Here is a 20881-nt window from a genome sequence, read left to right as displayed (position 1 = left end):
GTCAAACCTCTGTCTGCTGTGAAGTTCTTGGTATTTCTATAAATTGCTGCATGTTATTAGATCTTTCAAGGAACAAGGTTTTGATTTGGTTGATTTGTTTTGATTTTATTCTCTTCTATTATACTAATTCTTTCCTTATACTTTCTTTGGGTTGGATTGGTCTTATTTTCTAGCTTCTTTAAAGGGTTAGCTCATTTATTTAGTCAAGCAAAAAATTAAATGCAGCTGGGCTGTACATACTGATCTAAGCTTCAGCTGCACCACCAGCTCTGAGATGCGTACTTCTGGCCAGTCCCAAATATATCAGAATTCCCAACATCATTTCCTTTCTAAGCCACGCGTTAGGAACATGCTTTTAAATTTCTAAATTCTCTCTTAGCTGCCTTTTTCATTGTTTTGTATTTTGTATGTTGGAAAATAATGCATATTTTTCTGTTTCTAGAGATGAGGGAGTATCAATTTCTGTGAGAGATAACTAAAATCTCAGCCACGATTGCCGATACCTGCTCTGCACTTTGAGCGTCATTGTTTGATGCTTACAAGTTGGTGGTGAGGGTCCCGAGTTCCACTTCGTGTGTGGTCACTCTTGCTGTCCCAGCTTCCTTTTGGTCAGTGTTTGTCTGTTACATCTTCTTTCTCTCTTTTGTTTTCAACCTTTGTGCACTTTCGTCCTATGGGCTCTTTTCGTAGTTATTTGTTACACCCCATTTGAGTCTCTCAATAGGTCAGTTTAACACCTTCCCTTTGTTGTGACAGAGAAACGTTTACACGAGCTCTCCCAGCACACTTTGTTTTCTGTTCCTCGTGCGTCCCCTGCACACCCTCCCCTTCTATCGGATCGACACCTTTGTCTGTCCCCCGCTTGCTGGTGTAGAAGTCGTCAACTCTACTCTTATTCTGACGTGGACATCTTCCATTTCTTTCGTTACCTTTACATTGTGACACACACAGGCTTCTTGTCATTTTAGCTTCATCATTTTCTGAGGAGATAAAGCCTATGGAACATTCTCTGGGCCACGCTCACCACCTGCCTCGCTCTGTTTTAACATGTGCTTGCCGTACTGAGTGTGCACGAGCAAATAAAACGCCGCGGTGCTGGGAACCGAGGACAAAAGGGATTCTGTGCCTTTGCAGACGAAGGCAGACAGCAAGTGCGGCTGATGTTTATTCAAACTCCATCCATACAATAAAGAACTCTCACTTTTAAATTTCATTTACATCAGCAGTAAAAAAAAAAAAAAGGGACAGTGGCTGAAACACGAGGTTTAAAGTGCCTTTTATGAAGAAGAGATCACAAAAACTGGCGGGTCATCCCAGGCTGAGATGGCAGGAACGGAGTCTGAACAATCAACGTATCAGTTAATTATGTGACACATCCATTTGTAAATAACTTATACACCAGGAGAACAGCTGCCGAGTCTCGCACGTTTTCTGCTTTATTACCCACTCCAGAGAGGTCTGGCTTGCGGTGGCCTTGCAGGTGGCGGGGGAGGAGGCCTGTGGGCCCTGCTGCAGAGGGCCCGGGGCTCAGGGAAGGCTGTAAAGTGACACATTTCCAGCAGCAGGGAGCCTGTAAATACACCCTTCACATCGATACATATGTACACACGTCAACATATATACACACAGGTAAAAACAGCGGCCTCAACCAGACACGCAAAGTTTCTGAAGAACAGAATTCGTTTCTGAAACACAAAAACAGGTGAAACAGAAGGGTTTTCTTTCCAGTTCTGCCTTGATCTGAATAAAATAAACTCTGCACCTTTAAATTCCTGTTTTCAGGGTGATTGTACACAGACACATAGGCGGCCTGATGGTGCGCAGGAGGTGGCGGTTGGCGCTCGGGTGACAGCATGGTTCAGACGACACCCTGCAGAAACTGCATCTTTACATATTCTTTAAAAACAATAAAAATATCCCAATCCAGTGAAGCTAGTTTAAAAAAATCAAGAGTTCCCCATTTTTTTCTTTTTGTAGAAAAGAAGGTTACTATTTTAAATTATAGTTCAAGTTTTCTTTAAAAAATTAACCTACAAGGTAAAGGAATCTGCTTGGTTTCCAACTGCTCATCTGTAGAAACGCTGCCTGATCCTACTGGGGACGTGTTCTCATCCCCCTGTGACCAGGTGGCTGTGGAACGTGCACCGTTCCCACGAAGTCCCCGAACCAGCCGCAGTATAAACAATGGGCTGCAGTGTGAACCCCCAGTAACAAAAAAATAGTTTTATATCAAATACAGTATCAAATTGTCATTTCATGTAAACACAGTGATTCTTGGTAAAGATTAGAGACCAACGTACCACGAAAAATGGCCGTGGGATTAATCCCTGCTTTAAAAAGAAACTCGTAAAAGACACAATAGCCCCCACCCCTCTCTCCTCCAGCTGTTGGGTCAGTGAAATGGTCATTGCTTTTGGGAGCAGTCCCAAAGGACACGCATCCCTGCAGAAAGCACCAGACCAGAGACGCCGGAAACAAAGCAGCGTGGCTGGGACGGGCTCCCCCGCCGCCTGGCAGAGGCCGGTCGGATGTCCCTGCCTCGCGTCTTCTGCACTGGTGGTCCGTTGGCCCGCGGCTCCCCCATCCATTCCAGACTTTCCCAGGAAGCTCGGTGGACGGGTCTTCCTCTGGAAACTGGCTTCTGCGCCCTGGGATGGGGTCCTGGCGTGGGGGCTGGAGGGCAGAGTCTTCCTGAACCTTCCCTCTGAACGCCCGTGTCCTGCACTGAGAGGTCCCGTGGCAGCGGGTGGCTCCTCGCTGGGGTCTTGGCAGGGTCCTCCTTTCCAGGGCGTCTTAGAGCACCGCCCCTCACCAAACTAAGCAAGCCCAAGCAAAGGAAAACTTAGAGGTTCGCAGGCGGTGTCCTGCGCCGGCCGGCGGCGCTACCCCTGCAGGTCTGAGAGGGGGACCCCGCAGCTCTCACTGCAGCTGGAGGAGCTGCTCAGCAGGGTGGACCCTGCGCTGGACTCTGCAGGAAAAGCAGCGAGAAGGGCTTCGGCTTCGCACGTGCACACACAGCCCCTTCCATCTGGATGGACTGAGGCTGGAGCCCGGGGCTCAGGGCCGGCCGGCGGGGATGGGGGTCTTACCTGAGCTGCTCAAGCACTGAGCTGAGCTGGACTTGCCGAGGCGCGCGGACAGGCTGCCGGCCGGCACCCAGCCCTCCTTGCTGGAGGTCAGGTTCCTGACATACCTGGAGGGGGAGGGCGGTCAGGGCTCCGGCCCACCGGCCAGCATGGCTTGACATGAGCACGTCGCGCATCTTACCAGAGGCAGTCCTCGCCCTCCTGGACCACCTCCACCAGGTCCCCGCTCCTCATGACCAGCGTGTCAGGACTGCCCTTCTCGTCATCCGCCACAACTGTGAACCTCCCCGGGACCTGGGGGGTGCACAGTGCATCAGGCACCCCCTGCTCCCCCAGCATGGGAGCCACCCACCGTCCACCATGGCAAGGTCCCAGGACAGCGGGCCTCGAGCGTCCATCGCAGGATGACGAGGGCGCTGCCTCTATGGGCTGCTGACGCGACTGTCGCCTCCAACTGGGCAGGAATCCTGGTCGTTAGGTCTCCCTGTGACCGTGCTAAGACCTAACCAGACTACGGAGCGCCCTCAGCCCGGCCTGTGGTCAGGCCTCGCTCCGTTGCCCCTGCTCCTGCTAATCTCCAACACTCCACGCACAGCCCTCGCCAGCCTTCCACCTGCCCCGTCCTGGGCCTCCCTCCTGGAATGCACCATCCTCACCCAACACGTCACGTATTCAACTACTTCTGGCTTTTCCCCCCCATGAGAGTGGAGCGTCTCATCCACTCCCTTCCCGCCTGGTCTGCAGGGCCTCCTACAGCGCGGATGCTCAGTGCCTTGTGTGCTGGAGTGCGGACCCCAGAGGACGGAGCCGTTCTGACAGAGTGAGCGGAACTCAAGGTCACGGGGCGGGAAGACACCAGGTGGCGGAGCCGTGTGATGTGGCTGTGGGGCTCCAGGGTTTGGAAGCCGGGAGAGTAAGGGCGAGAGTCCTTCACTCTCATCTCAGCACGACCCTGCACTGGCCCCTGATGGCCCTGAGCCACCAAGGCCACATCCTCCTGCTACGCTGAGAGCAGACTCCTCCCAGCGGGGCCTGCCCAGTCTCCCAGAGCCTGCCGCCTGCTCCGCGCCCCCTGCCTACCGGCCTGTTTCCCCGGCTTGGCCCCCCGAGGCCTGGGCTCCCTGTGACCCTCTGTGCCCCCATGTCTGGCTCTCCTTATCCTCAGGCCTCCTGGGGAAAGGCTGCCCTGACCACGCCGAGATCCTCCTCTGCTCCCACCGTTTGCCTGCGTCTGCCCCTCCAGACGCTGGGGTTCTCGTGTGCCGTGACAACCCTGGTGCCAGAACCAGGGCAGCACCGAGTGCGCTGTGAGCGTGTGCCGGTACCGTCCCGACTCTGGGGAAGTAATGCGTGAACAGTGCTGTTCATATTAAAACAGGGCCTGGTTTAGAGTGCAAATCCATACCTAGAACACTGCGGTTCTCTTAAAAAGGGAAACCAAGGCGTGGGCACAGCTTCGAGGAAGCTGTAAGAACGTTTTACGCATCTGAAGGGCAGCCAGGGCGTGCGTGTCCCCTGGAGGAGAGCCCCCATAGGCGCGGCGGGCTGATGGTGGGGAACCAGCCTCAGAGGACCCTGCGTCCAACCGTCCCTCCCAGCGGCACCTTGTGGAGCTGCCGGGCTCCCTCCCCGGGGACCAGCGCGCCAGGCCGCCTGCCCGCGGGCCGGGTTACCAGCTTCCTGGGGCCCACTCCGCCTTCTTCCTCTGCGTCCGAGGAATTAAGGGGCTCCTCAGCACTCGACCAGCCGTCGTTGTCCTCAGGGGCCTCGGAGGGCTGAGACGTTTTGCTCCAACCTGAGAGAAAAACAGGCTCCAGTGAGGACCACCCTCGCTGACAGGCCTACCCAGGGTGGTCTAGGGAAGGCCCGAGACCCCCGCACTGTGCCACCCTCAATGGGCCTTCCCCTCCCCAGGAGCTCGACAGCTTTGCAGGACACACCGCAGACTCCCAAAACGCCTGTGCAAACCGTCCAGGGGGACGGGGAGCAGAGCACCCGCTTCCATCGACAGGGCAACCCAGGGGAGAGAAAGGAACCCGGCGTCCAGGCGGCTTATCCAGCAGGCTCTGTCGCTTCCCGCTTCCCGGAGGAGGAGAAGCACTCCTCTCAGGCCACTGCCTGCTAGTCCCGGGGAGCACAGAGACCCTGAGAGACAACTAGCCCGAGACCCTCCGCCCCATCTGTGTGGAGCAAATGCATCGAAGGGATGGCGTTATCAATTAACGCATTGAACACAGGACACCAGCCAGACCGAGATGGAAGGGGCTTGTGGAGAGTGCCTGCGCAGGCACGGTCCTAGCGCTTACTGCGGGCACGGCCCCGCAATCCTCACAGGACAGAAGCTGACGGCGCACTCATGCCAGTTGCTGTCTGAGCTCCGGACCTCGAGGCACAGCTGGGATGCCAGCCCAGCCGCGTACGCAAGCAAGGACCCCTCCACTGCCAGCAAGAGGGGAAGAAAGCTTTATCCTGGACTTCATAAAATATACATGTATTCCTCCATCTACTGCCAGGGACCCCAAAGAGTAGCAAGTTATTTCGCATTTTGGGGGAGAAGGCAGGTAAGCTGCGGGGAGATGGGAGATGACGAGCTCCTAATTCTAATCAATATGATAAACACCAGTAATAAGGTAACGGGCTGAAGCTGCCTCCCTCAGAGTCAGCCCACAGCCACCACACGTGTCACACGGATTTCGACAAGAAGCACGTGGGATGGGAAGCAAGCAGGCTGCTCAGGGGTGTGGGCATGGGCACATCAGCTGCAGCCACACGGGGTGCGGCTGGAGGCACGCTTTCTCTCGAGAAGACAGCGCTGGGCGTGAAGACCGCGGCGAGAAAGTGCCAGATGCTCCCCCGTTAGCAAGTGGGGGGCTGCAGGGAGCACGCTGCCTAACAGGCCAGTTCCCAAGGCCAGTCATTTTTGAGGTTGGGAGAGAAAAGCTTGTGTTGAAGAGGCACGAGGAAGCCATCTTCGTCTTCGCAGAAAGGGAGCTGGGCCCAGAGCACCCCATCAGCCGGCGGGGCTCTGAGCCGCGTGAAGGCAGCCTGTCCTCAGGGCCACAGAGGCCGGCAGCCCCCCGAGCTCCCACTGCACAACCAGGCCAGGTCCAGCGGCCGGGAGGGCCTCCGGGCTCTGCCTTCCTGGGGCTGCGCCACTGGGTCTCGAGGAGGGGGCTGAGCACAGCCTGCTCACATCACCACCGGGCTGCGTCTGTGCCGGAACTGGGGACTCTCAACTTCCAGTTTCAAACCACCCAACCTTGCCTGCTTCAGGCCTGTCTGGAGTTGTTGCACGTACAGCATGGGGCACCAAGACGGAGCACTGGCCAGGGACGCTGAGGGTCCCTGCGCCACGTGGCCTGGCTGCAAGCATCTTCTCCCCTCCAGCCTACCACCCACAGACATGAGGCTTCTGGAGGAAAAGAGGCGTGAGTGTGAGGACAGTGGGGACAGAGAGATGAAGACTGTTCTGAGCGCAGAGAAGGCAGTGCTGCCCGGCCCGCAGGCCTGGGTAACCCTTGGCTGCAGAGAGCAGGTGGCCACGCCTGTGATGTGGGGGACTGGACAGACCGCCCTTTGGCGCCCGCGGAGAAAAGGTCTTCGAGACGCAGAGCAGCGTCTGGGCCTGTGGCTGCTCACGGCTGCCCAGAGCCTCTGGGTGACCGCTTGTTAACGGGCTCAAGTAGTGCCCTGTGTTAAACGGTGTGATGGGGGGTAAGTGGGAGAAGGAGACCTGGCTGTGCCCGAGGCACCACGTGCAGAACAACGAGACGTTCAGAAGCCTCACGACACAGACGGGACAGCATCGCTCTCCATCTATGTGGAAGTTGGGGACTTTGCCAGGAGGACATTAGGCCAACGTGACTGAATATGGTCACCTCTGTTTCCTTCAGAATAGTCACCGATGCTGATACTGAGTAAAACAATGGGCGGATGAAGCTTTTCGGGAAGCAAGCATTTAAACGTTCACAAGAGTGCAGCCAGGAAGACCTGTAGCTCATCGTTGCCTGCTGTAGACTGAAATGACCGAGGAGAAGGAGGAGGAAGAGGCGAAGGAGGAGGAAGAGTAGGGGGAGGAGGCGGAGGCGGAGGAGGCTGGCGCTGAGCCCCAGGCTCTAGGCTTAGACATCTACTGCGACCCTCAGGCTGCCTCATCTTCATTCCACAGACGAGATGAGCTTGCACAGGTAACACGACTCGCCCAGAGGTGGCAGAAGCAGCACCAGAGCCACCCGGGGCCTGGCACAAGCCCGGACTCACGAGACACCACGCCTGCCTGCTACCCAGGGGAAGACAGCGGGGAGATGCCCCAGGCGTGTCTGGGTCCTCAGAGAGAAAGCAGAACGGAATAAAGCGCCCACCCCGGGAGGCCATCAGCAGGAAACAACTCTTCTCCCAGCACAGGAGGGGCTGCCATGCGAAGGCTGCGGGAGAGGGTTGCAAGCTCGGCCTCAGAGTGCAGTCTGAGGCCAGAGTCAGCTGCGGTGGCCCCTGGGTGGTCTCTGGGGGTGTGTGTGGGGATGCCGGTTCAGCTACACCCTGTGGGAACCTTCTCAACTGTTTGGAAAACTCAGTAAGACTCACAAAGTGAAACCCTCTCTATGAAGTTGAGACCCTCCACCTGAGCAGGAGCGTCTCTGGGTTTCCCTGAGGTGGGTGGTGGGGCTTTGCCCTCGGAATACGAGGGGCAAGAAAGGAGAAGGCCTGAGTTCCAGGAAGGAGCTACACTCCAACTGTCTGTATGACCCCCAGGAGATCAGGGGTCGGATGGGACCCTGCAGCTGCCATGTTCTGTGTCTCCACCGAGAAGCGTCGGGACAAACTGGGGAAGTGGAGGGCTGCTGCTGCAGGGGCCCCTGGACAGGGATGGCTGCAGCCTACACAGTGCTGGGTAACGAAGTCCAACCAAGCCAGACGCCGGCCAGGGGTGGCCACTGGGCAGTCCTGTGGCTGCTGGGCAGACCTGGCATGAGGAGGTCACTGAGAAGGGTGACGTCATCACAGTGTCACCAGAGCATCAGGCTTTTGAAGGAAACAGTGAATTTGCTCCCGGCTGGCAGAGACTATTTCCCTGTGCAGCTTAGACGACGTGTCACAGCAGGACAGACAGCGTCCCTAACCAGACAGGTAAACGGATGTCAGGTGGGTGAACAGAAGGTCAGCCACTCTACCTCGTAAACCAAAAGGCGTGGGGTCGCTCTTTACTTCGTGCCGTTTAGCTTTTTTGTCAGGACTGGTGGGAGAAGCTGCAGAAGGAGGAAGAGGCACAAACAGAACAGGAGAGAGAGAGTGAGGAATTGCATGCAGAGCGCCGGGGAGCCGTGAGGAAGAGTTCATGCTGGGATGGGACTCAAGCATCCGATGGGCAATTTCCACTGATTCAAAAAGTGGCTTCCTGGGAACAAAACTCTGCTGGCCGAGGGACCGCACGGTGAGAGAGGCCCAGGGGAGTCCGAGGAGAGGAGACCGGTGTGCGGCCGGCAGGCCATCGTGTGATCACTGTGGGGGCTGCCTCTGGTGCGCTTTCTGAGCTCTGCGTTGACTATGCGTAGCGTGCACACTTTCCATACTCAGCAATGTCGACAGCACCAGAATTTGTTCTCCCTTTCTTTTTTTGCAAAAAGTTTGAGGCCAACTTAAAAGTATTGTAAAACTGGGAAAAAAAACCTCTCCAACTTTGGACCAAGGAGAAGTACCCTAGGTAACACCGGCTTCTAGCATCTAGTGGGGGTCCTGTAAGACCCGCCTGAACTTCAGGGCCTGCTTCACACCCTGCCTCAGCGTACTTCCCTGCCATGTAGTTCATCACCCAGGAGCGCCCAGAGGCGGTCGAGCTTTCAGGATCTCCATCCGAGAGGCCTTTACCCGCGCCGTGCACCAGCAGAGGCCTCTAGAAGGCAGGGGACACCAGCACGTCAGCCCTCGGGCAGAAGGGAGTAACTGCAGCCAGGAAGGCCAATGCCTGGAGGGGCCTGACCTGAGGAACGACCGGTGGTGGAGTTGGACCAAAAAGCAATGGCGAGTCCAGCTTCCGGGCAAGGCTCCTTCAGAAAAGCCCTGTGCACCTTTCCAAGAAAAGGCCCCAGAAGAGAGCTTGGCCACGTGGTGACAGACACCAGCATCAGCACAACCGTGACTCAGTGGAAGAACGCTGAACGCTGCCCCTGCGACGCAGCAGGCAGACGCCCCAAGACCATCCGCACGAATGACCACACACGAATGGATGACAGACACGCCACACGGCGAGGGACACGGTGCCCTTTACCTTTCTGACCTTTGAGGTTAGCAAAACCCTGCAGGGTAAAGCGCTTTTTGGAAAGTGCAGAGCTTTCTGAGGTAGAGTTAGTGACCGTGTCATCTACAAAGGAAGAGAGAGGGGCCGCGTTGGGGCGTCCACATCCTGGGTGCCTCTGGGAGGGCTCACGTCGGGCCACACCAGCTGGTCTCTGGGGCTGGGGCGCCCCCGAGCATGAGGAAGAGCATTGCTCTGGGAGATCCCAGTGCTCCACACATGGGGGGCCGGGACCCCTGAACTCTCAGAGGCCCCTTCCTGCGAGAGGAGGCTGTGTCCCTGCCTCACCCGCCAATGGCACCCACGGGGTGGCCCCGGTCCTGCCAGGCTTGGTCGCACACACACCCACCTCTGCCCTTCTCGGGGGCCTTTGGCAGCGATGTCGAGCTCACGTATCCTTCCAGGCTGAGGGGGTCGGTCTTCCTTTCTTCCAGCTTTTTGACGTTTCTTGTGTTCCCTTTCGAGGGACTAATGGCATCAGACACATCAAAAGAGAAATAGGATGCCATCTGGTTAGTTTTCCAAAACGCTCCCTGAGGATTTGAGGTGGCCAGGCCTCCTGAATTCCCACCAGTCCTCAAAGCAGCGTGTCCCGCCGCTGCAGGGGGCCCGCACTTCCGGACGGAGCCCGAAGGGAGCCAAACTGGGCCAAACCCCCTTCCGAGCTATTAGGTAGGAGGCCGGCTTTTGGTGGGCGGGGAGGGGAGTCTTTCTCTTTTAAAACTGTTGTTCTGTGGATTATTTACTTAGACCATATCCCATTCGTGAGTGAGTACATGTGCTTACATAAGAACCAGGAACAATATGGGAAAAAACCAAGTAAACGAACAAAATAACAAAAAAAAGCAAGGGCCGTGAGGGAAGGATGAGGCCAGTGTGCGGGCGGCCTCTGACCGTGGGTGCGAGGGGTGGCCTCCGTCGCGGCTCTCAGCCCCTGCACCCCCAGCCCTGACTGAGGCACCACCATCACCGACATGCTGGCGGTTAACCGTTCTCTGGGACAGCGGAAAACGGGGAAAACCCACAGATGGACACACTGGCGGGTTGTCAGGACTGGTGTTTGCTGGGGCGCCAGGCCAGACGCTTGTCCTTGAAGCTGACCCGCTGGGCCTGACCCAGGGCTGTGGGCAACGTCAAGTCACCCCAACACTGGGAGACTCAGGGGACAGGGCCCAGGAAACTCGGTGACTGTGCCACTGCCCACCGTCTGGCCTCCTGATGTGTGGGGCCCGGTGCCCGCTTACCTTGCGCTGGCCGTTGCAGGCAGAGGCAGGCTCTGGGACTGCTCCAGTACGCGGTGCTGGCTGGCTTCTGCGAGGAGGGGACAAACGAGACCCAGCACGGCTGGAGCGCTGAACCGAGCATGGCAGCCAATAGCTTAGGGCTCTGTGGCTGCTTGGAGCGTATGAACAGCGCCCGGAGCAAAAGCGGAGAGAAAACCGTGGCCGAAGACGTCCTTACCTCTGAAGGCCTGCAGCTGGCTGGTCAGCAGCTTCCGGATTTCGCTCACCCACGCCGCTTTGATTTCGGGAGTTGGTGCCTACCCCGCAAGAGAAACGCCAGGAGGTGAGCAGCCTCGCTCCCTGCAGACTCACGCTTCGGCGTTTCACTCTCGGAACCTCCGAGGACAATCTCAGGAATTGAAGACGAGAGCATGCGGGTGGGAAAGGAGAGGAATAAACGGCCAGAGGTCCCCTTGCCTGGGACGCCCCCCACAGCAAGGGCGGGATGGAAGGGGCCCTGTGGGCGGTGCCGGGCGCCCAGGGCCCTGCCACACAGCCAAGGCTGACCACCAGGCAAGTATCCTTGTGCAAGTGTGGACATCTGACTCAGTGGGAAACCATGGGGTGTGAACTGTGCCCTGAGAAGTAGCCCTGACATTGTGTTAGGTGACAAGGATGGTGGGAGCCTGAAGTCTCGCAGAACTCTAAGCTTCTAGGGCAAGGGAGACGAAAAGGAGCGTGAGCCACCACCAGGGCTGCTGCCCTGCCTCGGTCGGTGCCCGGGCCTGAGGGCAGTGCCAGCTGGGCAGTTTGGCTCTGCAGATGCTGAGACTGTGGACAGCCAGGGGCCGCCACCATCTCTGGCGGTTCCCAGGAGCTTGCGCCCATATCCTCACTTTGGCTCTGGGTGGCCCGTGGGCCTGGCGGTGCTGACGTGGGTGTTGTGAGTGGTAGACGACTAAGTCCCATGTGTCGCCGACTCCACGCTGCCGTGGCCACGGCGTCCCTGCGGGGTTGCCACGTAGCACTGGGCCTGACCCACTGAGTGTGTCAGCACTTTGAAGGGCAACCAGGACAGGCACAGCCCCGGTGTGGGCTGACCCCTTCCCAGGGCACCTGGGGTCTTGCACAGGCTCCCAGATGCACTTACAGCTCCACCCACCTCCTGCTCTCCCCAGCACGGTGAGGACGGCTGAGGGCTGGCACACACGCCCCCAGAGAACCCGGTCGTGTGTGTAAGCGTGGCACAGGCCAGCCGTGCTCCCCTGTGCCGTCCAGCTGCACAGGGGCCGGGGCGACGGGAGCCCAGCCCACCTTCCTGTGGTGCACCTGGAGCTCCCCTGACTTGCAGTCTCCCGGGGCGTCATCCTGGGTCCAGCTCAGGTTAGACGGCCCAGGGCAGCGCCCCCACATGAAGAGTGGTGCTCCTGTCTCCCAGTGATCAAGCTTCCCGGAAGATTCTAGACACCAGCTCTCACTAGACGCCTTTCACTGGTGATCCTCAGGGCTCGCCGCGTCCCTGGTGGCGGCCCGAGAGACGCGGCTCACCTGTATGATGTAAACCTCCTCCCGGGCGTTGTACCAGATCTCAAACTTCCTCACGTCGCCCTTCACGTTCTCTGTTATGCCAACCGCCGCCATCTGACAGTGGAAATGGGGAGACAGGCGTCAGTGTGCAGGGTAAGAGCTCTCCACCTGCCTCTAGAGTTGATGCATGGGTGAGACGATGGAAGAAGTTTTGGGGTGGGGACCAAGGACGTCCAAGATCCCTGACTTCCACCATAACAGAAAACGTGTGTGCCAGAGAGTGAGAATAGCGGCCAAGACTCAGTCAGAGCCTGCCACAGGCTAACAGTTCCCCTAACAAGGGCAGCGCCAGGGAGGTCCCAGCTGCTGGACCGGCCTTACTCACATTCACCGACAGCCTGCAGTTGTAGCACCCTCCTTACTCACGTTGAGGGACAGCCTGTAGCTGTGGGACCCCCTTACTCACGTTGAGGGACAGCCTGTAGCTGTGGGACCCCCTTACTCACGTTGAGGGACAGCCTGTAGCTGTGGGACCCCCTTACTCACGTTGAGGGACAGCCTGTAGCTGTGGGACCCCCTCACTCACGTTCAGGGACAGCCTGTAGCTGTGGGACCCCCTTACTCACGTTGAGGGACAGCCTGTAGCTGTGGGACCCCTCACTCACGTTCAGGGACAGCCTGTAGCTGTGGGACCCCCTTACTCACGTTGAGGGACAGCCTGTAGCTGTGGGACCCCTCACTCACGTTCAGGGACAGCCTGTAGCTGTAGGACCCCTCACTCACGTTCAGGGACTGCCTGTAGCTGGAGGCCCCTCACTCACGTTCAGGGACTGCTTGTAGCTGTAGGAAGGCGCTTTCTCGTAGCCCTCCCCGTTCTCCCCCCTCACTCACGTTCAGGGACTGCTTGTAGCTGTAGGACCCCCCTCACTCACATTCAGGGACTGCCTGTAGCTGGACCCCCCTCACTCACGTTCAGGGACTGCTTGTAGCTGTAGGAAGGCGCTTTCTCATAGCCCTCCCCGTTCTCCTCTCTCTTCTTGCAGAAGAGCACCGCCTTCTCGTGCAGGAACAGGTGCCGCTGCATGGGCTTGAACCTGGCCAGGTCCTTCACCTTGCTGTGGCCCTTCTTGTGGTCCGTCCAGACGCTGAAGGAGCCCTGCATGAGCAGCTTCCCCAGGTCGCTCAGATTCCCCTGAAACATGTGGGGGCAGGAGGTCACTAAACCCAGAGCCAGGTGGGCGCCTTGCTGCACGTTGCTGAGTGAGAGGAGCCCCTCTGGGAGGCTGCACGTGTGGGTTCCAGGTGTGTGACCTTCTGGGAAAGAAAACTATGGAGACAGTGAAAGATCAGCTTCCCAGGGCTGGGAGGAGGGGCATGAACAGGTGGAGCAGAGGATTTTGGGGCCGTGAAACCACCCTGTACGATACTGTAGTGATGGACGCACGTCATAACACATTCGTCCAAAACCACAGAACGTCCGGCACCAAGTCAGCCCTGATGAACATCGTGCACTCTGGGTGACGGTGACGCGTCCATGGAGGTTCACCGGTTGTGACAAATGCACCATCTGGTGAGGACGCTGACGGTGGGGGAGGCTGTCGGGGCAGGAGGTGCATGGGAAATCCTTGTTTCCCACAATTTTGCTGTGAACCTAAAACTGCTCTAAAAATAAGGCCTAGTAATGAAAAGAAAGCGAGAGTGAGTGTTGAATGGACTTGTAGAGAGAGAAATAAAATTAATAAGTTGACCGAAATCTGACTTCTCGTGTCACATGTCACCAGCCCACAAGCGGCATAAGAGAAAACAGACTCCCGCCTGCTCCTGAGGGACGCCGACCGCAGGAAAAGGGCAGGAGTGGAGAGGGCTGCAGAGCTGCGTCTGCCCTGAGAGGCCCCCACGCAGGCTGCGGCCCGGGAGTTTGTGTCTCAGGGCCACCTGACCCCGAGTCACACGAGGTTTAACTGGATTCGGGTGACGCATGCAGTGGAAGCTCCAGGACACAGCTCTGCCCAGCGACGGCCAGCCGCAGCCCACCGCCCGTCAGCTTCCCGCGGCCCTTACGTCATAGCCCGTGATGGCGATGAGGTGCATGGAGTCGTTCACGGCCTTGAGGATGCCCAGGATGGAGCTCAGCGCCTCCTGCAAGTCCTCGGCCCCCTCACAGCTCTTGCTGTATTTCAGCATTTCCTGGGGGAGAGGAGAACCAGGCCCCACTCACACACCCGTCCCGTCCGGACACTAGATGCTGACGCTCCCTCGAGAGCTGCTGGAGTGCCCATGCTCTGTCCTGGAAGCAGAGGCCCCCGGCGGCCCCAACACAGACCCTTCGAGACGCAGTCACCACAGCACACATGCATGCGGACAGCCACCCTCCCCAGGTGGCAGGCTTGCTAGGGCCACTGGCTTTGGAGCAGCTCGGGAAGCCGCCCTCCCATCTCCCTATAGCTCCACTCCACACCACTCCCAATAGCCTGGCTGGATGCTGCTGGTCGGGACGACCCCTGAGCCGGACACTCAGCCAAGCTGGGCAAGTGCAGGCCCCTCCCAGTGCCTCCCCAGGGTGAGCACCCCGCAGGGGGCTCACGTCTTCCTATCTGCTACTGTAAACCTCCTACTCTTTCCTTTCAAATATGACACCCAAATAAACATCCGACTGTCAAAGGCACGCTCGCCGCGTCCATTCACACGCTCACTCCAGCCTAGCAGAGCTGCCTCTGCTGGGCCCACAAGGACAGCTGGATATAGACCGGGCTTTGCTGGGAAGAAGCGTATGGCACACAGCCCAGTGCATGTGGAGAGCCCTCACAGGGTGGGGTTTGCCCGTCTGTTCACCTCTGTGTCGCCAGCCCCGCGGCCATGGCCAGCGCACAGCAGGCCCTCCACAAAGGGCTGTGAAGAACCAGGACTCTCATAGAGATGGGAAGAAGGCAGCTCAGGGATGGCCGGGGCAGCCGCAGACAGACAGGCGGGTGGTGGCAGGGAGGGGCGGCCGCCAGGCTGGGTGCAGGGCCTGCGGGGTCTCACCTTGAGCAGCAGCTGGTACTTGGTGATCCTCTGGACTGGCTTCAGCAGGTAGGAGTCCAGGCTCAGCTTGTGGTCCAGCTTCTTCTGGCATTCCTGCACGCCCCAAAACCTCTGGGTTAGACGGTTCTCAGAGCTCTGGGTTTGGGAGCCTGCCACTAAAGGAAACGCCACTCGAAAGATCCCGGACGCACCTGGAAGAAGGGGCAGTCGGCGCACTGCCGCCACACGCTCTCGGAACGCGGCTTGTTCTGACAGTACTTCTCGTACATCTGGAACTCCTCCAGCTGTCCCGGGACACAGACGGCCATCTCAGCGCCCGGGGGCAGGTGCCACTCCCGCGCCACACCCTCTGGACGCCCACTGCTCCCAGAGGGGTCCCGGGGCCTTGGAACCCCCCATCACAGGCTGTCCTGGGTGAGGGGCCTCTCCGCTGCACGGACTCCCTCAGAGGCTGTTTTTCCAAATGGAACTTCCTGAGTCTTCTCTGGCAGTTTTGCACATTACACAGCTTATTCTCTGAGTCAGACCTGAGCCCCCGGTGTGAGATGCAACCGCCCCAGGGCAGCCCGGGGGCACAGACGGCTCTGGGGCTCCTTCAGCTGGAGCCGGCACACAGCTGTCGGCCAAGAGGCAGAGGCGAGCACAGAGCAGTGGTGCTGAGACGCCTCCTGCTTGCTGAGAGCCCTGCACCTCGGTCAGGCTGCTGACGACCTGTGCCCAGTGTCAGCCTCCCGCACAAACCCCAACCAAATGTGGAGCAAAGTGGCCTGGAATCAAGGACGCACGACACCTGCCCCAGGTCCCCTGCCCCTGTGGGGCCAATCCCGGCTCTCCCCCTCCATTTCAGACGCACGCCCCTCGCAGTGGGGCAGCCAGGTGACAGCGCCCCCAGAAGCTCCCTTCTCAGGGCTGCCTTGGTCCTGACACCGCTTCTGTACACATTAGCTCAGGACAGCTGGCTTTGCCACAGGACTAACAGACTAAAAATAAACGTAGGACCAACACAGACTTTCTAAAGAATCCCCAGAGCTCAGTGTACACGGTGGTGCTCAAACTTGCACGGGCAGGAGAATCGCCCGTAGGCTCGTTTCAACTCAGAACCCCTGGAGGTCCTGGCGTGGCAGGTCTGGGGTGGGACGTTAGAATGTGCGTTTCTGAAAAGATCCCAGGAGGTGCTCATCCTGCCGGCCAGGACCCGACGTTGAGCCGCTGGCCTGCAGTGTGACGGCCCGGCTCCAGTTCTCAAACAGCTCTGAGAAGCGCTGCCAACGGCCAGGCCGACTGGAAACACAAATATCGCTCCCCTTTTCCTCCCTTCTGCCTCCTGACGCCAATTCATCGTAGCGAGTTGCAGCCTCTGGCTTGAGACTTAGTTTCACTGCTGTTAGGAAGCTGCATTTTCCCTACTGCTAAGCTAGCAGTCGGTGGAGATCAGCATAACAAGATCTCGTGGGCCTGTGCGGAGAAGACAGCGGCCCCTGTACCCCGCAGCCCCTCCTCCTCTGAAAACTTCCCCACCAACCCCCCAGCTCGGCTGATCGCCCTGCTCTGGAAGGAGGCAGACATTTACTATTTCAAGGAGAAAAAAATAAGGCTCAGAAAGCGTGAACGACTTGTCCAAGGTCAGCTGGGAAGGGAGGGCGTCTTAACCAGGGCAGGACCAGCACAGAACAAAACACCAGCACGAAAGCACTCAGCTTCACCCAAACTTGCCATCAACACTCAGATGCTTCACAATTCTAGCATTTCTCAAAGCTTACGTTTGACAGTTTTTCTCTTTTTTGAACTAGTTATTGGGCTTTAGAAAAAAATCGCATTCTTTTGGCCCTACCATAAAGTATCACGTCATCTCAGCCAAGCTGGAAACGTGTACTTTGTGACTTCAGCTGGTCAGAGGGGATGGCAATAGGATTTAAAGTCACTATGATTTTAAGTAGTAACTGTAAGAAACAAGGCACAGCAAGGTGCACGTTTACACAAATACATACCCTTTCTAGAAAACACCTTCCGACCAGCTCTGGGCAGTCTATGTAGTTTTCTAGCTCCCTCAGGAATATTCTAGACAAAGGAAGTTTGCATTAGGTTGTACGATGGACAACATGAATAAGACGGCATCTGTAACAAATTAACAGGCATCATTTTCCAGATGACTCTCCATCCTAACTCTGGACGGTGCAGGAGGTGTCGTGTGCAGGAACGCGCCCTCTGATTTCGGGAACCTGCAGCCCACAGCTGTCACTCTCAGGGTCCCCCCTGCACCAAACTCTCAGGGTTAAGCCAACGTGACCCCCTTGCGGGTTCCTTTACGTTTCTGGCGTCAGTGCTCACGCAGAGGTTGGGGAGCCCCTTTTTGCTGGCAGACATGGGACAGAGGCCACAGGCAGACAGACAGAAGCATCTAGAGGCTCTGAAAGTCCAGCCCCCATACCTGTGTGCTTGTGTAACAGGGCTCTTGGCTCTGCCCCTGGGACCCTCCCTGAGGTAGCACCGCCCTGGGCCCTGGGCCGAGTCTTCCTCTGTTTGTTTCTATCAGGGTAAGTCCCATCGGGAGGGGGAGCTCCCTGGGGATCAGGTCAGGACATAGTACTGCAGTGTGGAGCCGCCAGGGGCCCAGCACCTGAGGACTGACTGAGACCCCAGGCCGGGGTCAAGGACACTGATGGGCTGGGCCACCTGCTCATTTTAGTTCCCAAGGGAAGGCCCCGGGTGGGGTCGGCTGCCTCCTTTATAGAAGGGCGGGTGGGAGATGCTAATGACAGAGGAGCCAAAGCATGTGGTCAGACAGAGCGCCCCAAGTGTCCCCTGAGGGCCGGGGGAGGGTGGGGCCCAGTCCTGGCCCCGGCTGCACTGCCAGGGGAGAGGGAGGGTTCGCTCACAGCTGCTCTGTGTCTGTCTGCTTCCCTCTGCACTCCAGTCTCCCAACTCACAGCCTTTCCCACCAGCTCCCGCAAACTGGGACGAGGCACCAGGGTGAGCAGCTCCAGAAGGACCACCCGCACTTGCCCCAAAGCCACGGAGCGGCCTCAGAGTGCTCTCACGAGGGGAGAGCAGGAGGAAAGGAGCCCCCAGTGTTGTCGTCTTTTTCCACAAGCTTGGGAACAAAATGGGTTCTGCTCGGGGTGTGGCCTTCAGTGTCGCCCCAAAGTGCCAAACGCACACACGTGGGGTGGGGCGGTGGCTCCTGTCCCAGCAGTAGAGGAAGAGGGCAGGAGGGGGCCACTGACAGAGCACAGAGCATCTCTCCTGGGGAACAGGCGGCCCATCTGTAAGCCACCCACGCGGCTCAGACGACTTGCCCTTGGCCTGTCTCAGTCCCACTCGAGCCACTGCTCATGCCCCAGAGAGGGAGGAAGGGAGATTCCCCACCGGCAGAGCCCAGGCCCGTTTGGGTTCCCGCTCCCTGAAGGCGGCCACTCTGGAGGCGAGACACAGCTGACCACACGTGTGAGGAGGAAAGCCGACCTGTTATGAAAGTGGTAAATTTCTTCCATGTTTCCAAATAGAACATCCTTCTTGTTTTGAAGGCCTGTTGAGATGAGATGTGTCATTAACGGGTTGTCCATCTCGGCAGCGTAGCCCTGCGGGAGGGGAGAGAGGCAGGGGGCAGCCTGAGCCGCAGCCGACAGACGGGCGGCCGCTGCCCAGGGGGACGAGACAGTCCCAGGTTTTAGAGAGCAAATCCACCTTGTGTGTACTCACTGGCCTTTTCCAGGATCGTCTGCACAAGCGCCACAAAATGTGAGTGAGTTACAAACAGCACAACTTTTTTTGGGGGGGGAGGTCTCTTTTCAACGTTTTTAAAATTCAGGTACAACTTCCGTGAAGGGGACAAAACCTCATGTGCACACCTTGATAAGCTATTTATGTGTCTACACCCCTGTAAACCCCACCCAGTTCAAGATACAGAACATTCCAGCAGCCAGAAGTCCCGCTGTCCCCCTCAGGCAGCAGCTCAGCACGCAGGCGACTGTGCTCCGACCTCCCCACCCTGACGGCAGGCGGGGACTCCCCAGATGGGAACACGTTCTTATTTGATGTCCCCCACTCGTCATCAGGTCCTGAGGGTTGCCCGTGGTCACGGGCCGTAGTAGCAGGTCTTTCTCCTGCTAAACGCTGTCCCTGAGTAAGTCCCCCTAAACCCACTGGGCCTGGTCTTGTGGACGGACATTTGAGTTGTGTCCAGTCTGGGGCTGTTCTGAGTGAAGTTGTGCTTTTCGGTGGACGCAAGACCATTTGGGGTGGGGACCCCCCAAGCCGCCAGCACAGGGCACCCCAAGTGCGGGCTCACCTCCAGGACGCAGAGCAGCTCCTCTACGTAGACCCGTTCCGTGTCAAGGAGCTCGTTCATGACGTGCCTGTGGACAGGGCGTGCGGACTCTTATCCAGAGGCCCGGACCCGCCTCCTGGCTTTGGGGCCACCCACACAAAATGACCCGATTCCTCAAGCGCGTCTCAAGCATCGCTCTGCTCTGGGCACGTCTCCAAGTCCTCCCACCCCGCGGAGTCAGCCCTGCTCCCCTCTCCCGCCGCCGTCTCCTGCAGGAAGAGCCCCTCCTGCGCCTCTGCACCGGCCTGCTCGTCTGGGGCCATCTGCACCCCTACCCCGGGGCATCCTTTAGCTGCTCTAGGGCTTGTCACCACCCTCGTGCACACAGTGGGTGGCCAGTGACGATCAGGGAACTGCCACATGTCCATCATGTTGTGGATGCCCAGAGGGGTGTGGGCCTCAAATGAACAGTCAGGTCTTGTTTTACTGACGAGGACCACCTTTCAACCACTTATGACCAAGCTCCCCACCTTAATCCACAGAAAATGGAGCCACCGGGGTGCTCCTGGGTTGCGATCGTGGAGCACAGACAGTGGGGCACCATCAGTTCTAAAACAGTTGTCAGCACCTAACGAGGCCGTAGGGCCGCAGTTCAGAGTCCACGCTCCTAAACGGGGTGGCAGGAGAAGAGGGGCCTCGGGCCTCCCTCTCACCACCACGAGCTGGAGGCCAGTGCTCCTGTCTAGGAGTACAGCGCCTTACAGAGGGGAGGGGGTTCCCAGGTGGGGGTTGAGCTAGATGCTGAGGGCCGGCAGCGAGGGGGGCATTCTGAGTACTGATCTCAGAGTGGGACCACGCAGGGAGGCGGTGCGTGCAGCTGCCCTTTGGACGGTGGACAGTCCAGCCCAGCTGGAAGGTAGGGGTTCCATGGGGAAGTGATCCCCCCACCCCAGGAAGGATGTCGGAAGGGCCCTCTCTGTCATTCTAGAGCTCAGACCTCATCAGCACTGCTGTGTGGGGATGGACACAACCCCAGCCACTCCTGGGAGGGGCGGAGCACACAGGACGCCCAAGCGGGTGCCGTGGAAACAGGGTAGCTGTGGGAAGCAGAGCCTTGGGGTTGGGGTGAAGACGAGGAGGGGAGAGGTTAAGAGAGAGAAGTGACGCTCGGCTCAGCGCATGGAGCCAGGTGGGTGGGAAGGGTTCCTGGGCAGTGGGAGGGACCAAGCCCACCGGGGAGAGGGGAGCCAGGACAGGACCCAAACGGGCCACCCGAGGGCCTGGCTGGGGTGAATCACACTGTCTTCTCGCTTGGGGCCTCAGGGAAGGGAGAATACAAGCCATTTCAAATCAGCAAAGTGCTACCTGAGGATCTGGGGCAAATGCGGCTCTTCTAAGGAAAACCTAAATTTCTCTTGATTTCAGATGTGGACAGGCCAAATGAACACGTGTGTTCCACTTC

The 20881-nt window shown here is 58.2% G+C and overlaps 1 protein-coding gene across 50 annotated transcripts in view; it reads right to left on the bottom strand.

Moving 5' to 3' along the window:
* Positions 1 to 1147: 1147 nt before the first annotated feature.
* MCF2L (MCF.2 cell line derived transforming sequence like) overlaps positions 1148 to 20881 on the bottom strand; it is a 181963-nt gene continuing 162229 nt past the window's right edge. For 15 of the 50 annotated variants that reach the window (XM_070579361.1, XM_070579314.1, XM_070579322.1 and 12 more), the window contains 17 exons: positions 19441 to 19507; positions 18615 to 18730; positions 17141 to 17210; positions 15344 to 15436; positions 15153 to 15245; positions 14190 to 14315; positions 13099 to 13320; positions 12150 to 12242; positions 10840 to 10918; positions 10623 to 10689; positions 9728 to 9846; positions 9352 to 9444; positions 8258 to 8332; positions 4760 to 4881; positions 3268 to 3380; positions 3090 to 3193; positions 1148 to 2968 (listed from right to left, as the gene is read on the bottom strand). In XM_070579361.1, coding sequence (XP_070435462.1) covers positions 2883 to 2968; positions 3090 to 3193; positions 3268 to 3380; positions 4760 to 4881; positions 8258 to 8332; positions 9352 to 9444; positions 9728 to 9846; positions 10623 to 10689; positions 10840 to 10918; positions 12150 to 12242; positions 13099 to 13320; positions 14190 to 14315; positions 15153 to 15245; positions 15344 to 15436; positions 17141 to 17210; positions 18615 to 18730; positions 19441 to 19507 — 1738 coding nt within the window. In that variant the 3' untranslated portion in view covers positions 1148 to 2882. The remainder of the gene's footprint in view (positions 2969 to 3089; positions 3194 to 3267; positions 3381 to 4759; positions 4882 to 8257; positions 8333 to 9351; positions 9445 to 9727; positions 9847 to 10622; positions 10690 to 10839; positions 10919 to 12149; positions 12243 to 13098; positions 13321 to 14189; positions 14316 to 15152; positions 15246 to 15343; positions 15437 to 17140; positions 17211 to 18614; positions 18731 to 19440; positions 19508 to 20881) is intronic. The other 35 variants (XM_070579327.1, XM_070579345.1, XM_070579341.1 and 32 more) reach the window with 7 other exon arrangements.

The sequence above is a fragment of the Equus przewalskii genome, chromosome 16 (assembly GCF_037783145.1).
Source record: "Equus przewalskii isolate Varuska chromosome 16, EquPr2, whole genome shotgun sequence".
NCBI classification, from domain to species: domain Eukaryota; kingdom Metazoa; phylum Chordata; class Mammalia; order Perissodactyla; family Equidae; genus Equus; species Equus przewalskii.
The sequence above is the reverse complement of the archived record's forward strand: the minus strand, read 5'-3'. Positions and strand labels throughout refer to the sequence as shown.